Source organism: Tauraco erythrolophus, chromosome 21 (assembly GCF_009769465.1).
Source record: "Tauraco erythrolophus isolate bTauEry1 chromosome 21, bTauEry1.pri, whole genome shotgun sequence".
In the NCBI taxonomy this organism is placed as follows: Eukaryota; Metazoa; Chordata; class Aves; order Musophagiformes; family Musophagidae; genus Tauraco; species Tauraco erythrolophus.
In genome coordinates, this window is record NC_141485.1 from 3,128,619 (window position 1) to 3,142,582 (window position 13,964).

The 13,964-nt window shown below is 56.7% G+C and overlaps 1 protein-coding gene across 1 annotated transcript in view; it reads left to right on the forward strand.

Annotated features, from left to right (window-relative positions):
• The first annotated feature begins 227 nt into the window (after positions 1–227).
• Positions 228–13,964, forward strand: part of TBX4 (T-box transcription factor 4) — a 39,798-nt gene continuing 26,061 nt past the window's right edge. Inside the window, exons 1-3 of the mRNA XM_086624668.1 lie at positions 228–239; positions 5,401–5,559; positions 6,340–6,434. Of these exons, the coding sequence (XP_086480794.1) occupies positions 228–239; positions 5,401–5,559; positions 6,340–6,434 (266 nt within the window). The remainder of the gene's footprint in view (positions 240–5,400; positions 5,560–6,339; positions 6,435–13,964) is intronic.

Below are 13,964 nucleotides of genomic sequence, written 5' to 3' on the forward strand. Positions count from 1 at the left end.
TGCATTTAAAACCGTGCGTACTTTCAGTACCCCCTTAGCGCACCTATTTTAGGCAGATGCTTAGGATTAAAGGGCCGCATGTCAGCCCGTATCTTACCCATGCTTCCTGTCATCGTTTCTTTGCAATTTAATTTTGTGTTTTCCTTTCAGCCTAGAAGTGTTTGGTACCAGTCTCTTGGCAAAAGAACCCGAGGAATGGAAGGCTAAAGAAATATGACCCAGCTGCTATGCACAATGAGGTTTGTAAGTCCTTGTATGGTATAAATAAGCATATTACACAGTTATTAGAAATTTGGCACTGTCCCTGTTTAGAAGCCCGAGTCTGATGCTGTGTAATTCCTCCCGAGTACATGCATAATTCAGAATTAGCACTCCATTCTTCCAGCCATATTACTGGCCAAATTCGGCAACTTTTTCTCAGTCCTCCTCCATTCAAACCCTCCTCGGCAGTGCGAACCGGTGAGTTTCCGCTCAAGCCAATAAATCGATGCCAACTCATGCGGCCGAGGCTCGGTCCTGAGCCTTCCCGGGAGCCGGGGCCAAGGTGGGAGCGGGGTCGGACCGCGCAGATTTTCCCCCCGCGCCGCCCTCCGCCTCGCACGGGGGCTTCGAGCCGCGGCCGCCGTCGGGGCCGCCTGGCCGCGGGGTACCGTCGGGTGCGGGCTCGGGGGTCGCTTCTCCCCTCGTCTCCGTGGAGGCCCGCAGGTTTTCTTTGGGGGAAGAGAAGGAAGCTTTCTCGGGAGGAGGAAGAGGAGCGAGTGAAAGGAGCGCGGCTGGAAAAGCCGTGGAGCATCCCCGCGGATCTGAGCCCGCTCGGCTTGTCCCGGCGCGCAGACTGAGTGTAGCTATTGCAGAAAAGCGACAGTAAACTTTTATTAATCGCCGGTGTTTAGGGCCAAGGCATGAGCGAGCTCGGTGACAGTGATGAGTGGTTTGGAGCGCCGGTCCCTGAAAGCGGGGCTTATCCTCCGCCCGCCTGCGCCTTTGGCTCGGCGATGATGAGCCGGGAATAGGAGCCACCCTGCCGTCGGGGATCCGGCCGTTTATCTGACGGGTGATGACAGTCGGGTTGGTTTCGTGCCTCGCCGTGAATTGCCGAAGCCTCCGGAAAACGCACGGCGCTGCCGCAGCCGGAGGGCTCCGTCCGGCCGGGACGCTTCGCCCCTCGGCGCCGGTTCCGTCCCCACGGACGGGGGATGATGGAACCGGCCGCGGCCTCCCCCAGCCCCGGCCGAGCCCCACCGGCACCCGCCCCGCCGCCTCGGTGCGTGCCGTGGCTGTGGGAGCCCCCGGGGCCCCCGCGGGCCGGAGCCCGCTGTGGGCAGGTGCTGCCCGGGCTTACGGCACAGCGGAGCAGCCGGGGCCGCGCGGCGCGGGACGGGCCCGGCACCGCCGCTCCAGCATCCCCGTCCGCACAGACGGGGAGGGCCGGGCGCTGGCGGGAGGAGAGGGGGGGGGCTTTGGCTTTGTTTTAATTAAATCCTCCCTGCTTGAGGATCGCTCCCCTCCTCCGCCCTTTTTAGTTCACGGGGGAAAAAAATGTATTTAACGTAGGGAAGCGCAGGCAGCGTCCGTGATTCCCGCTGTCCCTGTCTGCGGCTGCGGGAGGAAGGGGTGGAGGGAGACTCACCCAGACAAAGCCGAGCCACCGGCACCAGCCGCAGAGTAAATACAAAAATTCACCTTGTCGTGGAGCCCGGCCCTCGACAACCGCCCCGGGCCCCGCAGCCTGCGGGGAGAGCCCGGCCCGCAGGTGGGAACCGGCGGCGGGACAGAGCGGTCCAAAGCGGGGGGCGGCTGCGGTGCCCGGCTGCGCGCATCCTCCGCGACTCTGCGAGGGTTCCCTCCTCCCGCGGCCGTGGGATCGGGGCACGGGTGCGGCCCGTGGCTCAGCGGCAGCTACGATCCGCGGAAACCACCGCGGCCGCGCACGGGGCCGAGCGTAGCAGGTCAGGCCGAGCCGGGCTTCCTCGCTCCCACCGCGGCCCCAACTGGGACGGCTCCCCACCCCCAGGCCGTCCCCAGCCTCTGCTCCATCTGTGCGGGGGCAGGACGGACGCGGGTCTCCGTCGCCCCGGCCTCGCAAGCGCACGTCGGGGCACGCCGCCGGCCCGGTCTCACCTGCCGCCGGCCCGCCGGCTCCTGTGGGAATTGGTCGCCGCTCCCCGGCCCGCCTGGGCCTTTTTTTTTTTTTTCTTTCTTTCTTTTTTTTTTTTTTTTTTGGTAGGAGTGTGGGGAAAAGGTTCATTAAGAGGTTGACCCCAGTTTACTTTTTATTCTGCTCCTGTTCCCAATTTCAGCACCACGTGACGGTGGGAGTGAGTTCGGGTTTAAATTCACTTTCAAGAAAACCTCGATAAAAATCCTGCCCCGTGAAGCCCCGCCGGCTCATGGCGGTGTCCCTGTGAGCCCGGGGCTGCGGGAGGCGAGCGGCACCTCGGCTCCCGCCCGGGACCGGCCGGCTCGGGTAAGCGGCTCCCGCCCGCCGCCCTTTGCGCGGACGCGGAGCGGGGCGCAGCAAGGTGGAGGGGCTCCGCAGGGGGACGAGGGGCGCGATGCGGAGCAGAGCCAGGCGGGGCTGTCGCGACATAAGGAGATGCGCAGCAGTGGGGCTGTCGCGAGAGGCATATAGGCGCGTTTCGGCCGCGGGTGGATGCGAAGGGCCGCTCAGCGCCGGGCGGGCAGCCCCGACAGCAGCGCTGCGGGGGGGTGGTGGGGTGTGTGTGTCTTGGTAACCGCGACAGCAGAGCTGAAGTGGCCCGTTCAGTCGCGACAGCACTCGGAGACTCTCCCGAGGAGATTCACCCCCTGATTTGGGGGTTTGGCTTGGCGGTGGGAGCCCCGTGTAGGCGGTGGGGTGGCCGGAGGCTGCGGGGTCTCCTGCCCGGGGGTGTGCGGGGCCCGGAGCGCCTCTCCCCCCGCCACGCTCACCTCGGGGCGGCCCCGGCGGCCCGGCCTGGCCGCCGCTTTGTCTGCGGTCGCCCCGCTCCTGCCCGCAAGTCCTGCCTTGCTCCCGGGGCAAGGCTCGGGGCTCTCGGTCGCGGCCGGGGAAGGACAGGGAGCCCTGTCCCCCTCTCCAGGCGCTCGGGGAGACCCGCACCCGAAGACCGGCCCCAGGCTGGCGGGACACGGGCTGTTTGGCTGCCGGTGCAGCAGGGCCGAGGAAGCCGCCGGAGGCTGCGGACCCCTCCCAAATCATGACCCCCAGCCGGGCCTTCCCCATTGCCTTTCCCAGGCGGCCCCAGCTCCTGCCGCGGGGTCCCGCCGCCCCGCACCGCCCGGCCCGCAGAGCCAAGCGCCCTTCCAGCGCGGCCTGTGCCCGCCGCCATCCTCCTGCCCCCGCTGCAGCCCCGGCCCGGCCCGGCTGCCCGGCGGGCAGTGGGGAGAGCCGGGACCATCGGGGCTGGGAGGGGGCGGTGGGGTTGGGGGTGTCCCCCCTCCCCGAGCTCCCCTCCGAGCAGCGACCGGCTCAGCTCGCCGCCAGGCCCGGCGCGGCGCCGAGGCAGGCTGGGCAGGCCGGGGAAGGCCGCGGCCGGGCCTGGTGCGCGGGGGCAGGGCGGCCGGTGCCCCCGGCCGGTGCCCCCCGGTGCGGACCGTCGGGCGGGCGCGGGGCCGGGGCCGGGGCGAGCGGTCCGGGCCGGGCGGAGCGGGCCAGAGCCGGTCTGTGGGGACGTGATTGACAGCGGCAACGTCAGCAACAGGAGGGGAAGGGAAAAGGGAGGGGGGAGACAAAGAGGGAGGGAGTCGAAAGGCCCCAAACTGGATCTTTATGGAACATTTTCCGCCAAGATCAAGGGAAAGTGAATCCGCGCAGCGGGGGATGCCCCGCACGCCGCTGCCATCGGGGGCCGCGGAGCCGCGCCCGGCCTGAGCGCCCCGCGCAGCCGCCGCGCTGCCCCGCGGATGCCCTTCATGCCGCAGCTGCCCCCAGACGAAGCCCGGAGCCCCCCGCTGTGCCTCCTGCCCCCCGGCCGGCCGTGTGAGTTCCCGGGGTACGGAGGGAAGGAAGGAAGGGAGGGAGCGGGAGGTCCGCGGGTGCGGGGCTCCCTGCAGCCAGCCGAGCCCCGGGCCTGTGCGCCGCCAGCTTACCCCGCTGCTGCCCCCGGGCTGCGACCCGGTTCCGTTTCCCCGGAGCACCGGGGTCCCAGTCCGCGGGCAATAGCCGGGCCCTCGGGGGTCGCCGCCGCCACCTCCCACCTGTGGTTCCCCGGGTCAGCCGGCCCCGCGGTGCGAGTTGGGCACCGGGAACCTTCGTGCCTCGACCGGGCCGGGGCCTCTCCGTTCCCGCCAGCGGAGCTGGGGGGCCGGCGGTGCGCTCGGGGCACCGGGCGAGACGCTGTGGCCGGGAACTGCCGGGCGCTGCCTGCCCGGGGGGCCGCGGCGCGTACGGTGCGGCTGTGCGCGGGAGTGTGTGTGCCCGCTCGCACAGAGCCGGGCTGGCTGGCTGTCTCCATGGCTGGAGGTCTCTCTGAAGGTCTGCTGTGGCTGGAGCTGGGGGTCTCAGCACCGCTCTCCACCTCCGCCGCCCGCCACCTCAGCCTTGCCACCGGCGCGGGGCAGGGAGGGCTCCGGGCAAGGGACCGGGCCAAAGAAGCGCTCCGTCGGGGGCCGCGGGGCCGGGTGCCATCAGTGTTTCCCCGTGGGGAGCGTCGGTTTCGGTGGCCGGGACCCCGCAGCCTTCTCGGGGCCGCTCCCCCCTCCGCTCCGGCTCTGCCTCTCGGTCTGTCCATCCGTCCGTCGAGCGGGGAGCGGGGCGGGCGGCCGCGTCCCTCCGCGCTGTAAAAGTCGGGGTTGATGCGCGGCAGCCCCGGCGGAGCTGTCAGGCCTTATCTTTATTGGCTTTTCCCAGTCTCCGTCCAAGTTTAAGAGGGGCCCTTTTATCTCGGAGCCCAGCACTCCGCCTGTTTACGCCGCCCGGCTCCGCCGCAGCGCTTCGCCGCGGCCCCGAGCGCCGTCGCGGAGCCCCCGCAGCCCCGACGGGACGGGGCAGAGCAGAGCGACCGGCCGGGCCGAGCTGCCCCCCACGACGGGTACCGGCCCCGCACGGTGGCAAAAAGCGAGGAGGGAGAGGAGAAAGGATTTGGGCCGGGGGGCTGCGACCACATCTGAGATGAGCTGCCCGGGCCTCAAGCGGGACCACAGCCACGCGTGGGCGGCTCCCCCGCGGGGGCAGGCGGGCCCGGCCCGGCTCTCCCGGGCACAGCGGCTTTCCCCTAGGGCCGGGGGTGTCACGTCCCTGTCTCGCCGAGTGCCGCCGCCTGAGGAAGGGCCGCGGGCCGGGCCAGGAGGGCCTGACCCCGCAGGTGGCCGTGCCCGGGGCTGGGGCGGGGGGACGGACGGACACGGGCTGGACATGGCCCCCGGTGCTGCGAGCTAACGGTGCACCTCTCTCCCCCCAAGGAAATGCTCCAGGAGAAAAGCCTGTCTGAAACCGAGGAAGGGTTTCCAACAGCCCCCGCGCCCGGCCATGCGGACTCCTCCGCCGGTTCCCCCGTCCTCGGCGTAGCCGGCGGGAGCACCACTCCGCTCAGCAGCCCGCAGCTCCCCGACCCCGAGCAGGTACGCAATTGCGAGGAAATTGCGGTTTTCTTTACTTTTCTGTTCTTTTTATTTTTTTTTTCCCCTCCAAAGCAGGCCGCTCCGCACCCGCCGTCGGGTGCGACAGATCGGTAAGGGCGAGCCCGAGTCCCGCAGAGCCGCGGCCATCAGAGCCACGGTCGCGGAGCCGTGGCCGCTCCTTCCTAGCAGGGTCCAGCCCGGCGGTTTTTTTTGTTTGTTTTGTGTTTTTTTTGGGTTTTTTTTTCCCCGCTAAATAAAACACCGGCTCCGCTCTTGGACCCCTGTGCCCGGCCGGCGGCTCCGCGTTGCCGCCAGCATCCCGCAAAGGAACGGGTCCGCGCAGAAACCGCGGGCTTGGATGCGCGCATTCCTTAGCGGATCCCGGCGTCCCCGTGGATGCTCCTGTCCCCGGTTTTTGGGAACCTCAGGGCGACAGCAGAGCCCATCTGCTCCACCGGGGCACGGAAATCCCTACGGAAAAAAAAAAAAAAAATCCCTTTGGCTGCAGTGTCCCGCCTGGATGTGAAAGTCTGCAATTAAAACCGGCCTCAGTTAGTTTCTCTTATTTTTGGCAAAGGGTAGTGGAATTTTTGGGACTCCATTCTCCTCCTGCACAAGCAGGACGGGGCTGGTGTGGCTTCACCCGGCGCCTCGGCTGCGGCGCTGGTCCTGGGTGCGCAGCCACCGAGCCCCACGGCCCTTCCCGCGGCCCTTCCCAGCCCCTCTCCCAGGCTTTCTCAGTCACTTCTTACTATTCTCATTGTATTTTTATTTTTCCAGACAATAGAAAATATCAAAGTCTATCTCCATGAGAAGGAGCTATGGAAGAAATTTCATGAAGCTGGCACCGAAATGATAATAACCAAAGCAGGAAGGTTAGTGAAAATTCCCCGCGAACATGTATTCGTTCTGATCCGTATGAAATGTTCCTGTTTGCCGAAATTGGGTTTTTCAGACCTGCTGCAATCAGTGGCATTTTTTTAAAATATTATTGTGATTTTAGATTTCAGTAAGATCATTTTTTTCGGTGTAAACTGTGCATGTGTTTGAGTGCGACAAGATTGTGGATGCAAGAAGGAGTTGTGGAGTAATTTGCTGCATTTAGTCTCAATTCTCTTTGGTATTTCTTCATTTTATTGTTTGGGTTTTTTTTAAGATGTTAGGATGACTGTGGCTTTATTTTTTTTTTTTCCCCAAAGCAAACTCCACTCTCCTTTTCTCTGCACAGTGCACTAAGACCTGTGCTGGGATGCTTTGCACCAAAGTTTGAGCAATACGAAGGCTTAGGCTATGCTTTTAGTCTCAAAACTGAAACAGAGACAGGTACCACTTTTGTTCTGTTAGGAGTGGAAAAAAATTCTACCTTCCCTTGGAAACAAACAATGATTTTTACCAAATCAGAACCCCCTCAGCCAGGCCTGGGCGGGAGGGAGCCCAGCGGCTCACAGAGGCTTTGCTTCCCTGGAGAACCCCATCCCTGCGCCTGCTCAGGGCTCCCTTCCCATCCGGGCTGCTCAGGTGGGAGATGGCAGAATTAATGTCAGAAAATTAAACATCAGAATTAAACCTCGGACTCTGACCAGCCCGGGAGTCAGAGAGTTCCCTACAAAACTACCCAGCTCCTGCTGTGAACACCAAAATGTCTGTCCTTGGCTTCGGTGGCAGCGGGCTCGCGTCGCTGCCGCTGGAAAAGAAAAATTGCCAGATTTAGGTATTAAAATCCGTTTAATTCTGACACAGCTGTGTGGTTCTGCCATGCCCCGCGATTGCTGATTTCGCACCGTGCTAGAGAGCCGTGGAGGAGAACACTCAAAAAATGGGGAGAAAGCAGACGAAAAAAAATTCCCACAATAGAGATCTCTGCAGCTTTTTTCCCCTGTGGTCCCTGATCCTTCGTGCAGGGCAGCCGGGGGGCTCGGGGGGGTTGTGTGCCTTTTCTTCCCTGTTTCCTGCTCACACTGCGGGACCCAGACCCCAACCCCCGGCTTCAGATTTGGGGAGCGATGAGCGTTTTCCCTCTCCTTTGCCCTGTCCCCGGCAGTGCTGCTCTGTGCAGCAGCTGGCCAGGGTAGGGGAGCTTTACTCTAACAACCAAGATATTCCCATTCGTGCCCCTGGAGAGGGGTGTATGTCCCGCGGATCTTCAATTTGTTTGCTGTTTGGCTCGTTTATGACGTGATTGTGCAGGTAACTGTGTCCTTATCACACTACATTTTGGTGTGTAAAATCTTAGGGCTTGTTCTGTAGCGTCTACTGATGTGAAGAGCCGGATTCATTTTGATAGGTCTGCTACCTAAGTCAGCTAAGACGGGGGGATCAAGACCTGAAATATTTCACCCTTAATTTATAGTATCTGAGTGTGTCTGCGCGGGACGTGTGATATCTTTACCGAATTCTAGACCCTAAGCATCCCAAATGTGCATGTTATCTCTCTCTAAGTCTTAACGTGGATTGTTTAAACAAATCCATATGTACAGGGCTCAGTCCCACATTCTTTGTCCGGTGGAGCTGGCGGTGCACACGCAGTCACCTTTCAGGAGCATGTGGATGGGACTGAGGGGATGGGAGATTGACTGCAAGAGGTACAAAACTCTTGGTTTTAAAGTTATCAAGCCGAATTCTCTGTTTGTGAAAATCAGTGCAGCACCATCATTTTTTTTTTTTTTTTTTGGTAAATATATGTATATAAAAAGAGAGGTGGAATGCTGATGAAACAGAATAGTCACTTCACTTCTTTCCTCTGCGTCCAGCTGCAAATGGTGTCAAAATAAAGGGCAACATTTTTCTCAGTGTTAGCGGTGAATCCAGCGACTTCCCAGCCCTGGAGCCCTCGCGGCGGGACCGGAGCGGAGCCGCGCTGCCGGCCGGGGCGATGCGGCCGGGCTGGGGCTGAGCGGAGCCGCCGTCGGGGCCGCGCCGGTACCGGGACCCTCCTCTGTCCCAGGTCGGGCTCTCCAGCAGCACCGAAAGCAAAAATGCGTAAAAAAATTAGCGTGAGGAAGGCAGAAAAATCGATCAACTTAAATCCCGCGATCGTTTAAGTCTCTTCGTTCGTAGCGAGTGAGAGGCTGAGCCCCGCGTGTCCGTGCCGAGCCCTGGGCAGCCCAAAAGCAGGAATATGCCGTTAATCGTGATGCAAATGACGAAAGGAAAATTATTACTTCGTGCAGATTTTATTTTACCCAAGCTCTTTAAATAAAGAGTAGCAATAATAAACCTCCTCTTGACCCAATTAAAAAATGATGGTTAATGGAGATTTGGATGGACTTGCATTTAGGATTGGGGTGGGGGGGGGGGGGGGGCGGAGAAAAGAGGGAAAACGGCTAATTGCAGGCACTAATTAGGACTCTAATCCCCCTCCCAGCAGGCACAGAGATGCCCCTGAAAGCAGTCAGTTGAAATCACTTAAATGTCGGTCTGTCTGACCTCAAGGGGCACAAACGAAAAGAAATTGAAGCCTGATTTTAAAATTTCAAACAACAACAAAAAAAGTGACTTTAATGACAAGTTCATTCAATGGAGAGGAAATGTAAAGCTCAGCGGAAGCGTTAATTCCATGGCAATGGTGTAAAATAGCCTTTTTGTATAAACAAGGCAAATATTGATAACTTAGTGGGGGGGGGAGAGGGGGAGTCATTTGTTTCGTTCTTTGTAGAGCTCCACAGAACGAGCCAACTATAAATTATCGAGAATTTAAGGCTGAGAATTACTTTGGGGGATTATTACTCCCTCTTAGGACTGATCTGTAGGAGACATTAGGAGAACGCAGCAAGCTCCGCATTGAAATAGAAATCATGTTGTTGCCAAGAAAGCTTGATTTATAAAGTGGAAACATCTTTAAAATGCACTCGCTATCTTTTAATGTTCGACTGCTTCATTGTGGGAGGGAAAAAAAAAAAAGAGATTATTTTATATTAAAAGGATCATCAAAAGATAAAAAGTTTATGTTAGCGAAGTTCCCTGAACTTTGCGTAAAACCGCTCCCCTCCTTCAGCCATAAACCCCCGCCCGTGGCAGCGCCCGACGCCGGGGCGCTGGGCTCCATCAATCAGAACCTTTGTCTTGTTCCTCCTCGTTGAGGTTTGTTCCAATCACCCGTTTCTGCTCCAGAGGATTTTCTCTTGCCGGGTTTTGAAGGCTGACCTGCGCGTAGTGCCAAGGTTGCCCGGTCCTTGCCGCCGCACCGGGCGGCCACGGGGAGAAAAGCGGCGGTTTGCGGAGCGGCTTTTCTCGGAAGGCTCGGGAGCTGCCGCCGGTTGCAGCTGAAGCCCCGTTGTCGGGGTGTCAGGCTGCCAGCCCGGCTCGCTCCGCCGAGCAGCCCCTCACCGCTGAGTCCCGGCGCGGCGGCTGCGGCCGCTCCCCGCTCCCAGCGCGGCCAGGTGGCCGGTGGCCTTCCCGGGATGGGTGAATGAGCCCAGCACCCACATCGAGCTGTGCATGCCTGTATTTATAAATAAGATTATAATCGTTCATAAATCCTCTCGTTTATTAAAAAAAAAAAAAAGGCATTTTCCAGGTGTTGAGGTCCTATTAAATCAATTTAATAAAATCAATTTAGATGCTAATAAAGGGGACAGGGTATTCTGGAGGATGGAGTTGCAGATGTAGCTCTGAATTCCTTCCTTTGAACAGCCCTGCTGGGCATCGCTGGGCATGTGGCTGTTGGCAGAGCCGGCCCCAGCAAGGGGCACCCCTTTCCTGCTGGGGTTCGCCCGTTCCCGAGGGATGAACTTGTACGAGGGGTGGGTAAAGCAGAAAGCAAAAGGGAGACTTCAGTATAACTCCTGATTTCCAGGTTCATCTTAACCGAATAATTGTATTTTTTTTTTTTTTTAACCTGGTGGCAACCCCCACTTTGTCTCTCATAATTCGTTGTGAAAACTCGTCTTCCAGACCTTATTTCTGTAGGAAGTTAATCTTCGCTTAGACAGTCTTCCCAAATCAGTATTTCTTTCTTTCTGTTAGTTTTTATTGGGCTCTAGCTATTTCCCAGTTTTTCCAAGGTGCCAGTCTTTGCAGCGTTGCAGTTTCTATCCAGATATTGCCAGAAATAAACAATTTGGTGCAGCTTATGGCTAATCAGTAAAAAAATACCAGGTCACAGGATGTCTGGTAACATTTTTGTGAACAGTTACTGAAGAGAAAACAATGAGTCATTCCTCTACGGTAGCACAACCATCCCAGAGACGTGAACAGGAGGCTTGGGATACTGAAATAGAGTTTTGGCTGGAATGCAGGATGTGCACAGGTACAGAGACAGCTTCAGTCTTTATGGTAGCAGGTTTTAAGAAGCATATGTAGGAAAATAGTGCACAGGAAAAAAAAATCAATAAAACAGCTTGCATGTGTGGAAAAGACGCAAAACCCCCTTTAGATGTTCAAGTTTCATTTTTAAAGTGGCTTATTTCAGTTTAAAAAAATCTGTTCCTAATCAACTTTAGTAAACCAAAATAAAACTAGTTTTTAGGACATCAAGGTCTGAAGAAGTATAAATGCTTTGGCTAAGCTGGTGCAGCTTTCCTCTGTGAATAATCCTTTAAAAGTTAAATTTTCCATGGCTCCGTAGGGCATATGGATGCCCAGTTCTCATTACAATTAAAGGGAAATATTTGTCCAGAATCTTTTGAGGCAGTTACAAGAATCTCTGCTAAAGTTTTTTGATCCAAAAGCAAACCTTAATATCCGAGATCAGCGATGGAATGTGAGCCGTCAATTTAAAACTTGGAAATAAAGTAGATATTTAAGGAATGTTTGATCTGCTTAGTCCTAAATTTGGGGTCCTGGAATTACCCTGTTCGGACAAACTCCTGCTTTTAGAGAAAGGAGCAGGAGCAAACTCCAATGGCTCTTGGCCGTGCTGCTACGGATGTCAACAGCTTTGGCAAGGAAGGCAGAGCTCGTGCATGCCGAGTAGGGCAGGGATGGGATTTTAGTTTTTAATATGCTTCTCCCTTCGAACAGCGATCCTTGTTTTTAGTTTGTTAAGCACACGGGATGCTCACACTTGAGGGTGTTCCCAAAGCTTTCTCCACTCACTCGTCCTCAGGCTGGAGCTGCGGCAGCGCTGGCCGGGGTTGCAGGAGAGGGTTTGGTCAAGCCCAGACCAACTGGGGAAGATCCCCACCATCGCTTGTGCTCTGCCTCTGTGTCGAAGGCTCCTGGGCACAGGGGCTGTGGATCATCTCCTGCTCTGCACCAATGAGCCAGCGCATGGCCTGGCACCGACGCCAAGGCTGCCCACAGCTCCTCTGAAAGCTCCTGCGGAGCCCACGCAGCTGGAGGGGCTGCACCATGGAGGGAGCTGGACTGGGAAGGGAGCAGACCTGCCCTGAGATGCTGCAGTGCCGGGCTGCTCTTGTACAGCTTCTCGCTGAGGTACCCATGTGCTGTGCTGCTGGTGCTGCCAGAGGCTGCCAGCACCCACCTCTTCCATCCTCCAGCACGTTGGGACCTTTTCTGCTCAACTTCAGTTGCAACAAAATTAAACCACCGGAGAAGCATCCCGTGGCAAGGAGCCTGCCCGTGTTTCGAGTTACCATGGGGCAAAGAGAGGAAATGTTTCTAGACCGTGAAAGCAGCCATCCAGCTAACCAAGTTCTCAAGTATGTGAGAAACAATGTTTTATTTAAAAAGTAGATGCGCTAGCCAGAAGAAAAAAATACAACCTCGCCATTCCAAAATATAAAAATCCCTTAACTGTCTGACCTTCTCATCACTAGGTCATGGTCCTGCCACCAGATAAATCTCTCCTATCTGTCCATAGACTGAGAGTTCAATGTTGCTTGTGTTAGTGACAGTGAATTTGGGGCTGAAAAATGAACTACTGATGAGAACTCCTGTTGAACCTGTATTGTTTGTTATTCTGAGGCAAGGATCTGGCATGGGCTAATCCAGCACTTCAAAGTTAACTGCTCTTACTTTGTATACAGAGCGTCATAGCGGAGTGGCGTGGGTGATAAGAGAAATAAGGGACTGAGGGTTAGGATACACTGGGAAAATGGGACCCTGTTGAAAAACTCTTTGATCTCTTTAAAGTATTTTCTGAAAGCAAGAATCTATCAAAAAGGAAATGCCATTTAAAAGGCTAAAAGAAACAGCTGACATCCCTAAATTTGTTTTAATCTGCCCTGGAGCATATTATTTTTAAAGATGCGTTAAGTCAGTGGAAGAAATACTTGTCAAAAGAAGGGAAATTAGAAAAAAGAAGAAAGGTCATCAGAATGGAAACATGGTTCTTGAAGCCTCTGCACACCATTCCTTTCCCTCCTAACAACAAAGATGAGGAGAAGCATCCTTAAGCAGCCATGGCCAGTTTTCAAGAAGAACTCGGGGCCGTATTAGACGTTATTAGGAATGTAGGTGTGTTGTCAGCCTCGGTGGTTTGAAACCATCACTGGAGGCATCTTGGCATGCCCAGCAGCTTCTGAGGAGATGGTCTTTCAGCCATGATATGGCCTGTTAGCCAAGATGTTGAGTGATTTCTTGGTTTTCTTATCCTTTCACAACCTGATATGCCGTAAGCATCATCTTTGCAGACAGCACCATACAGGAGCTTCTGAAAATAAGTCATCGCTTTACTTGACCACCCCAAAATCAAGGATTGTAAAATCACTGTCTGTCTTTGGAAATCTTTGGCTTATCAAAACTCCTTTTGAAAATAAGACTTCAGCTGCTGAGCTGGTGAAGAGCTGGGGGGGCATTTTTACGCCCTGAAAGGACAGATGGAAGCACTCGGTGGTATCTGAAGCACGAAGCACACCACAGGGAGATGCAGTGAGCACCAGTCTGCACATTCCCATGGGCTTTGGAGAGCACCGACAGTCTTTGGTGAGGACGTGACTCGGATTGCTCCAACAGGACTCAGGTGACTCGTTTCCATGTAATTTTCTCTATGGAAACACCATTTATGTTTCCCGTGGCTTCCTTGCTTACCGTGTGCTGGTCAGAGAAACTCCTTCCCAGCTAATGCACCAGTAGGAGCATCAGAAATGACGTTTGCATCTAAGCAAGGAAGGTCAGATGGAATCTGTGTGAGCAGGAGGGTGCTGAGGACTGAGAGGTTTGCAGAGGCCACCTCATCACCCAGCAGTACCACGGCATGAGCCAGTGTCCTTGGGACACACAGGTCCTGGCGTGCAGCGTGGCGCAGGGCAGTGGGTGCTCAGCTGTGATGCTCTTGGCTTTCCTGGCTGCGCTGCAGTGCTCTCCCTTACCCAAAATGAAGACTTTATGGAAGCAGCAGCCTTGCAGTCGCCCATCTCTCCTGGACCAACCAGGCCTGCTCATATGGGGACTAAAACACAAGTGTCAGTGGGGTTGGAATTGGATGATCTTTAAGGTCCCTTCCAACTCAAACCACCCTGTGATTCTACAAGTAAGATGCCCATGAGGTGGCCGAGCCTGGA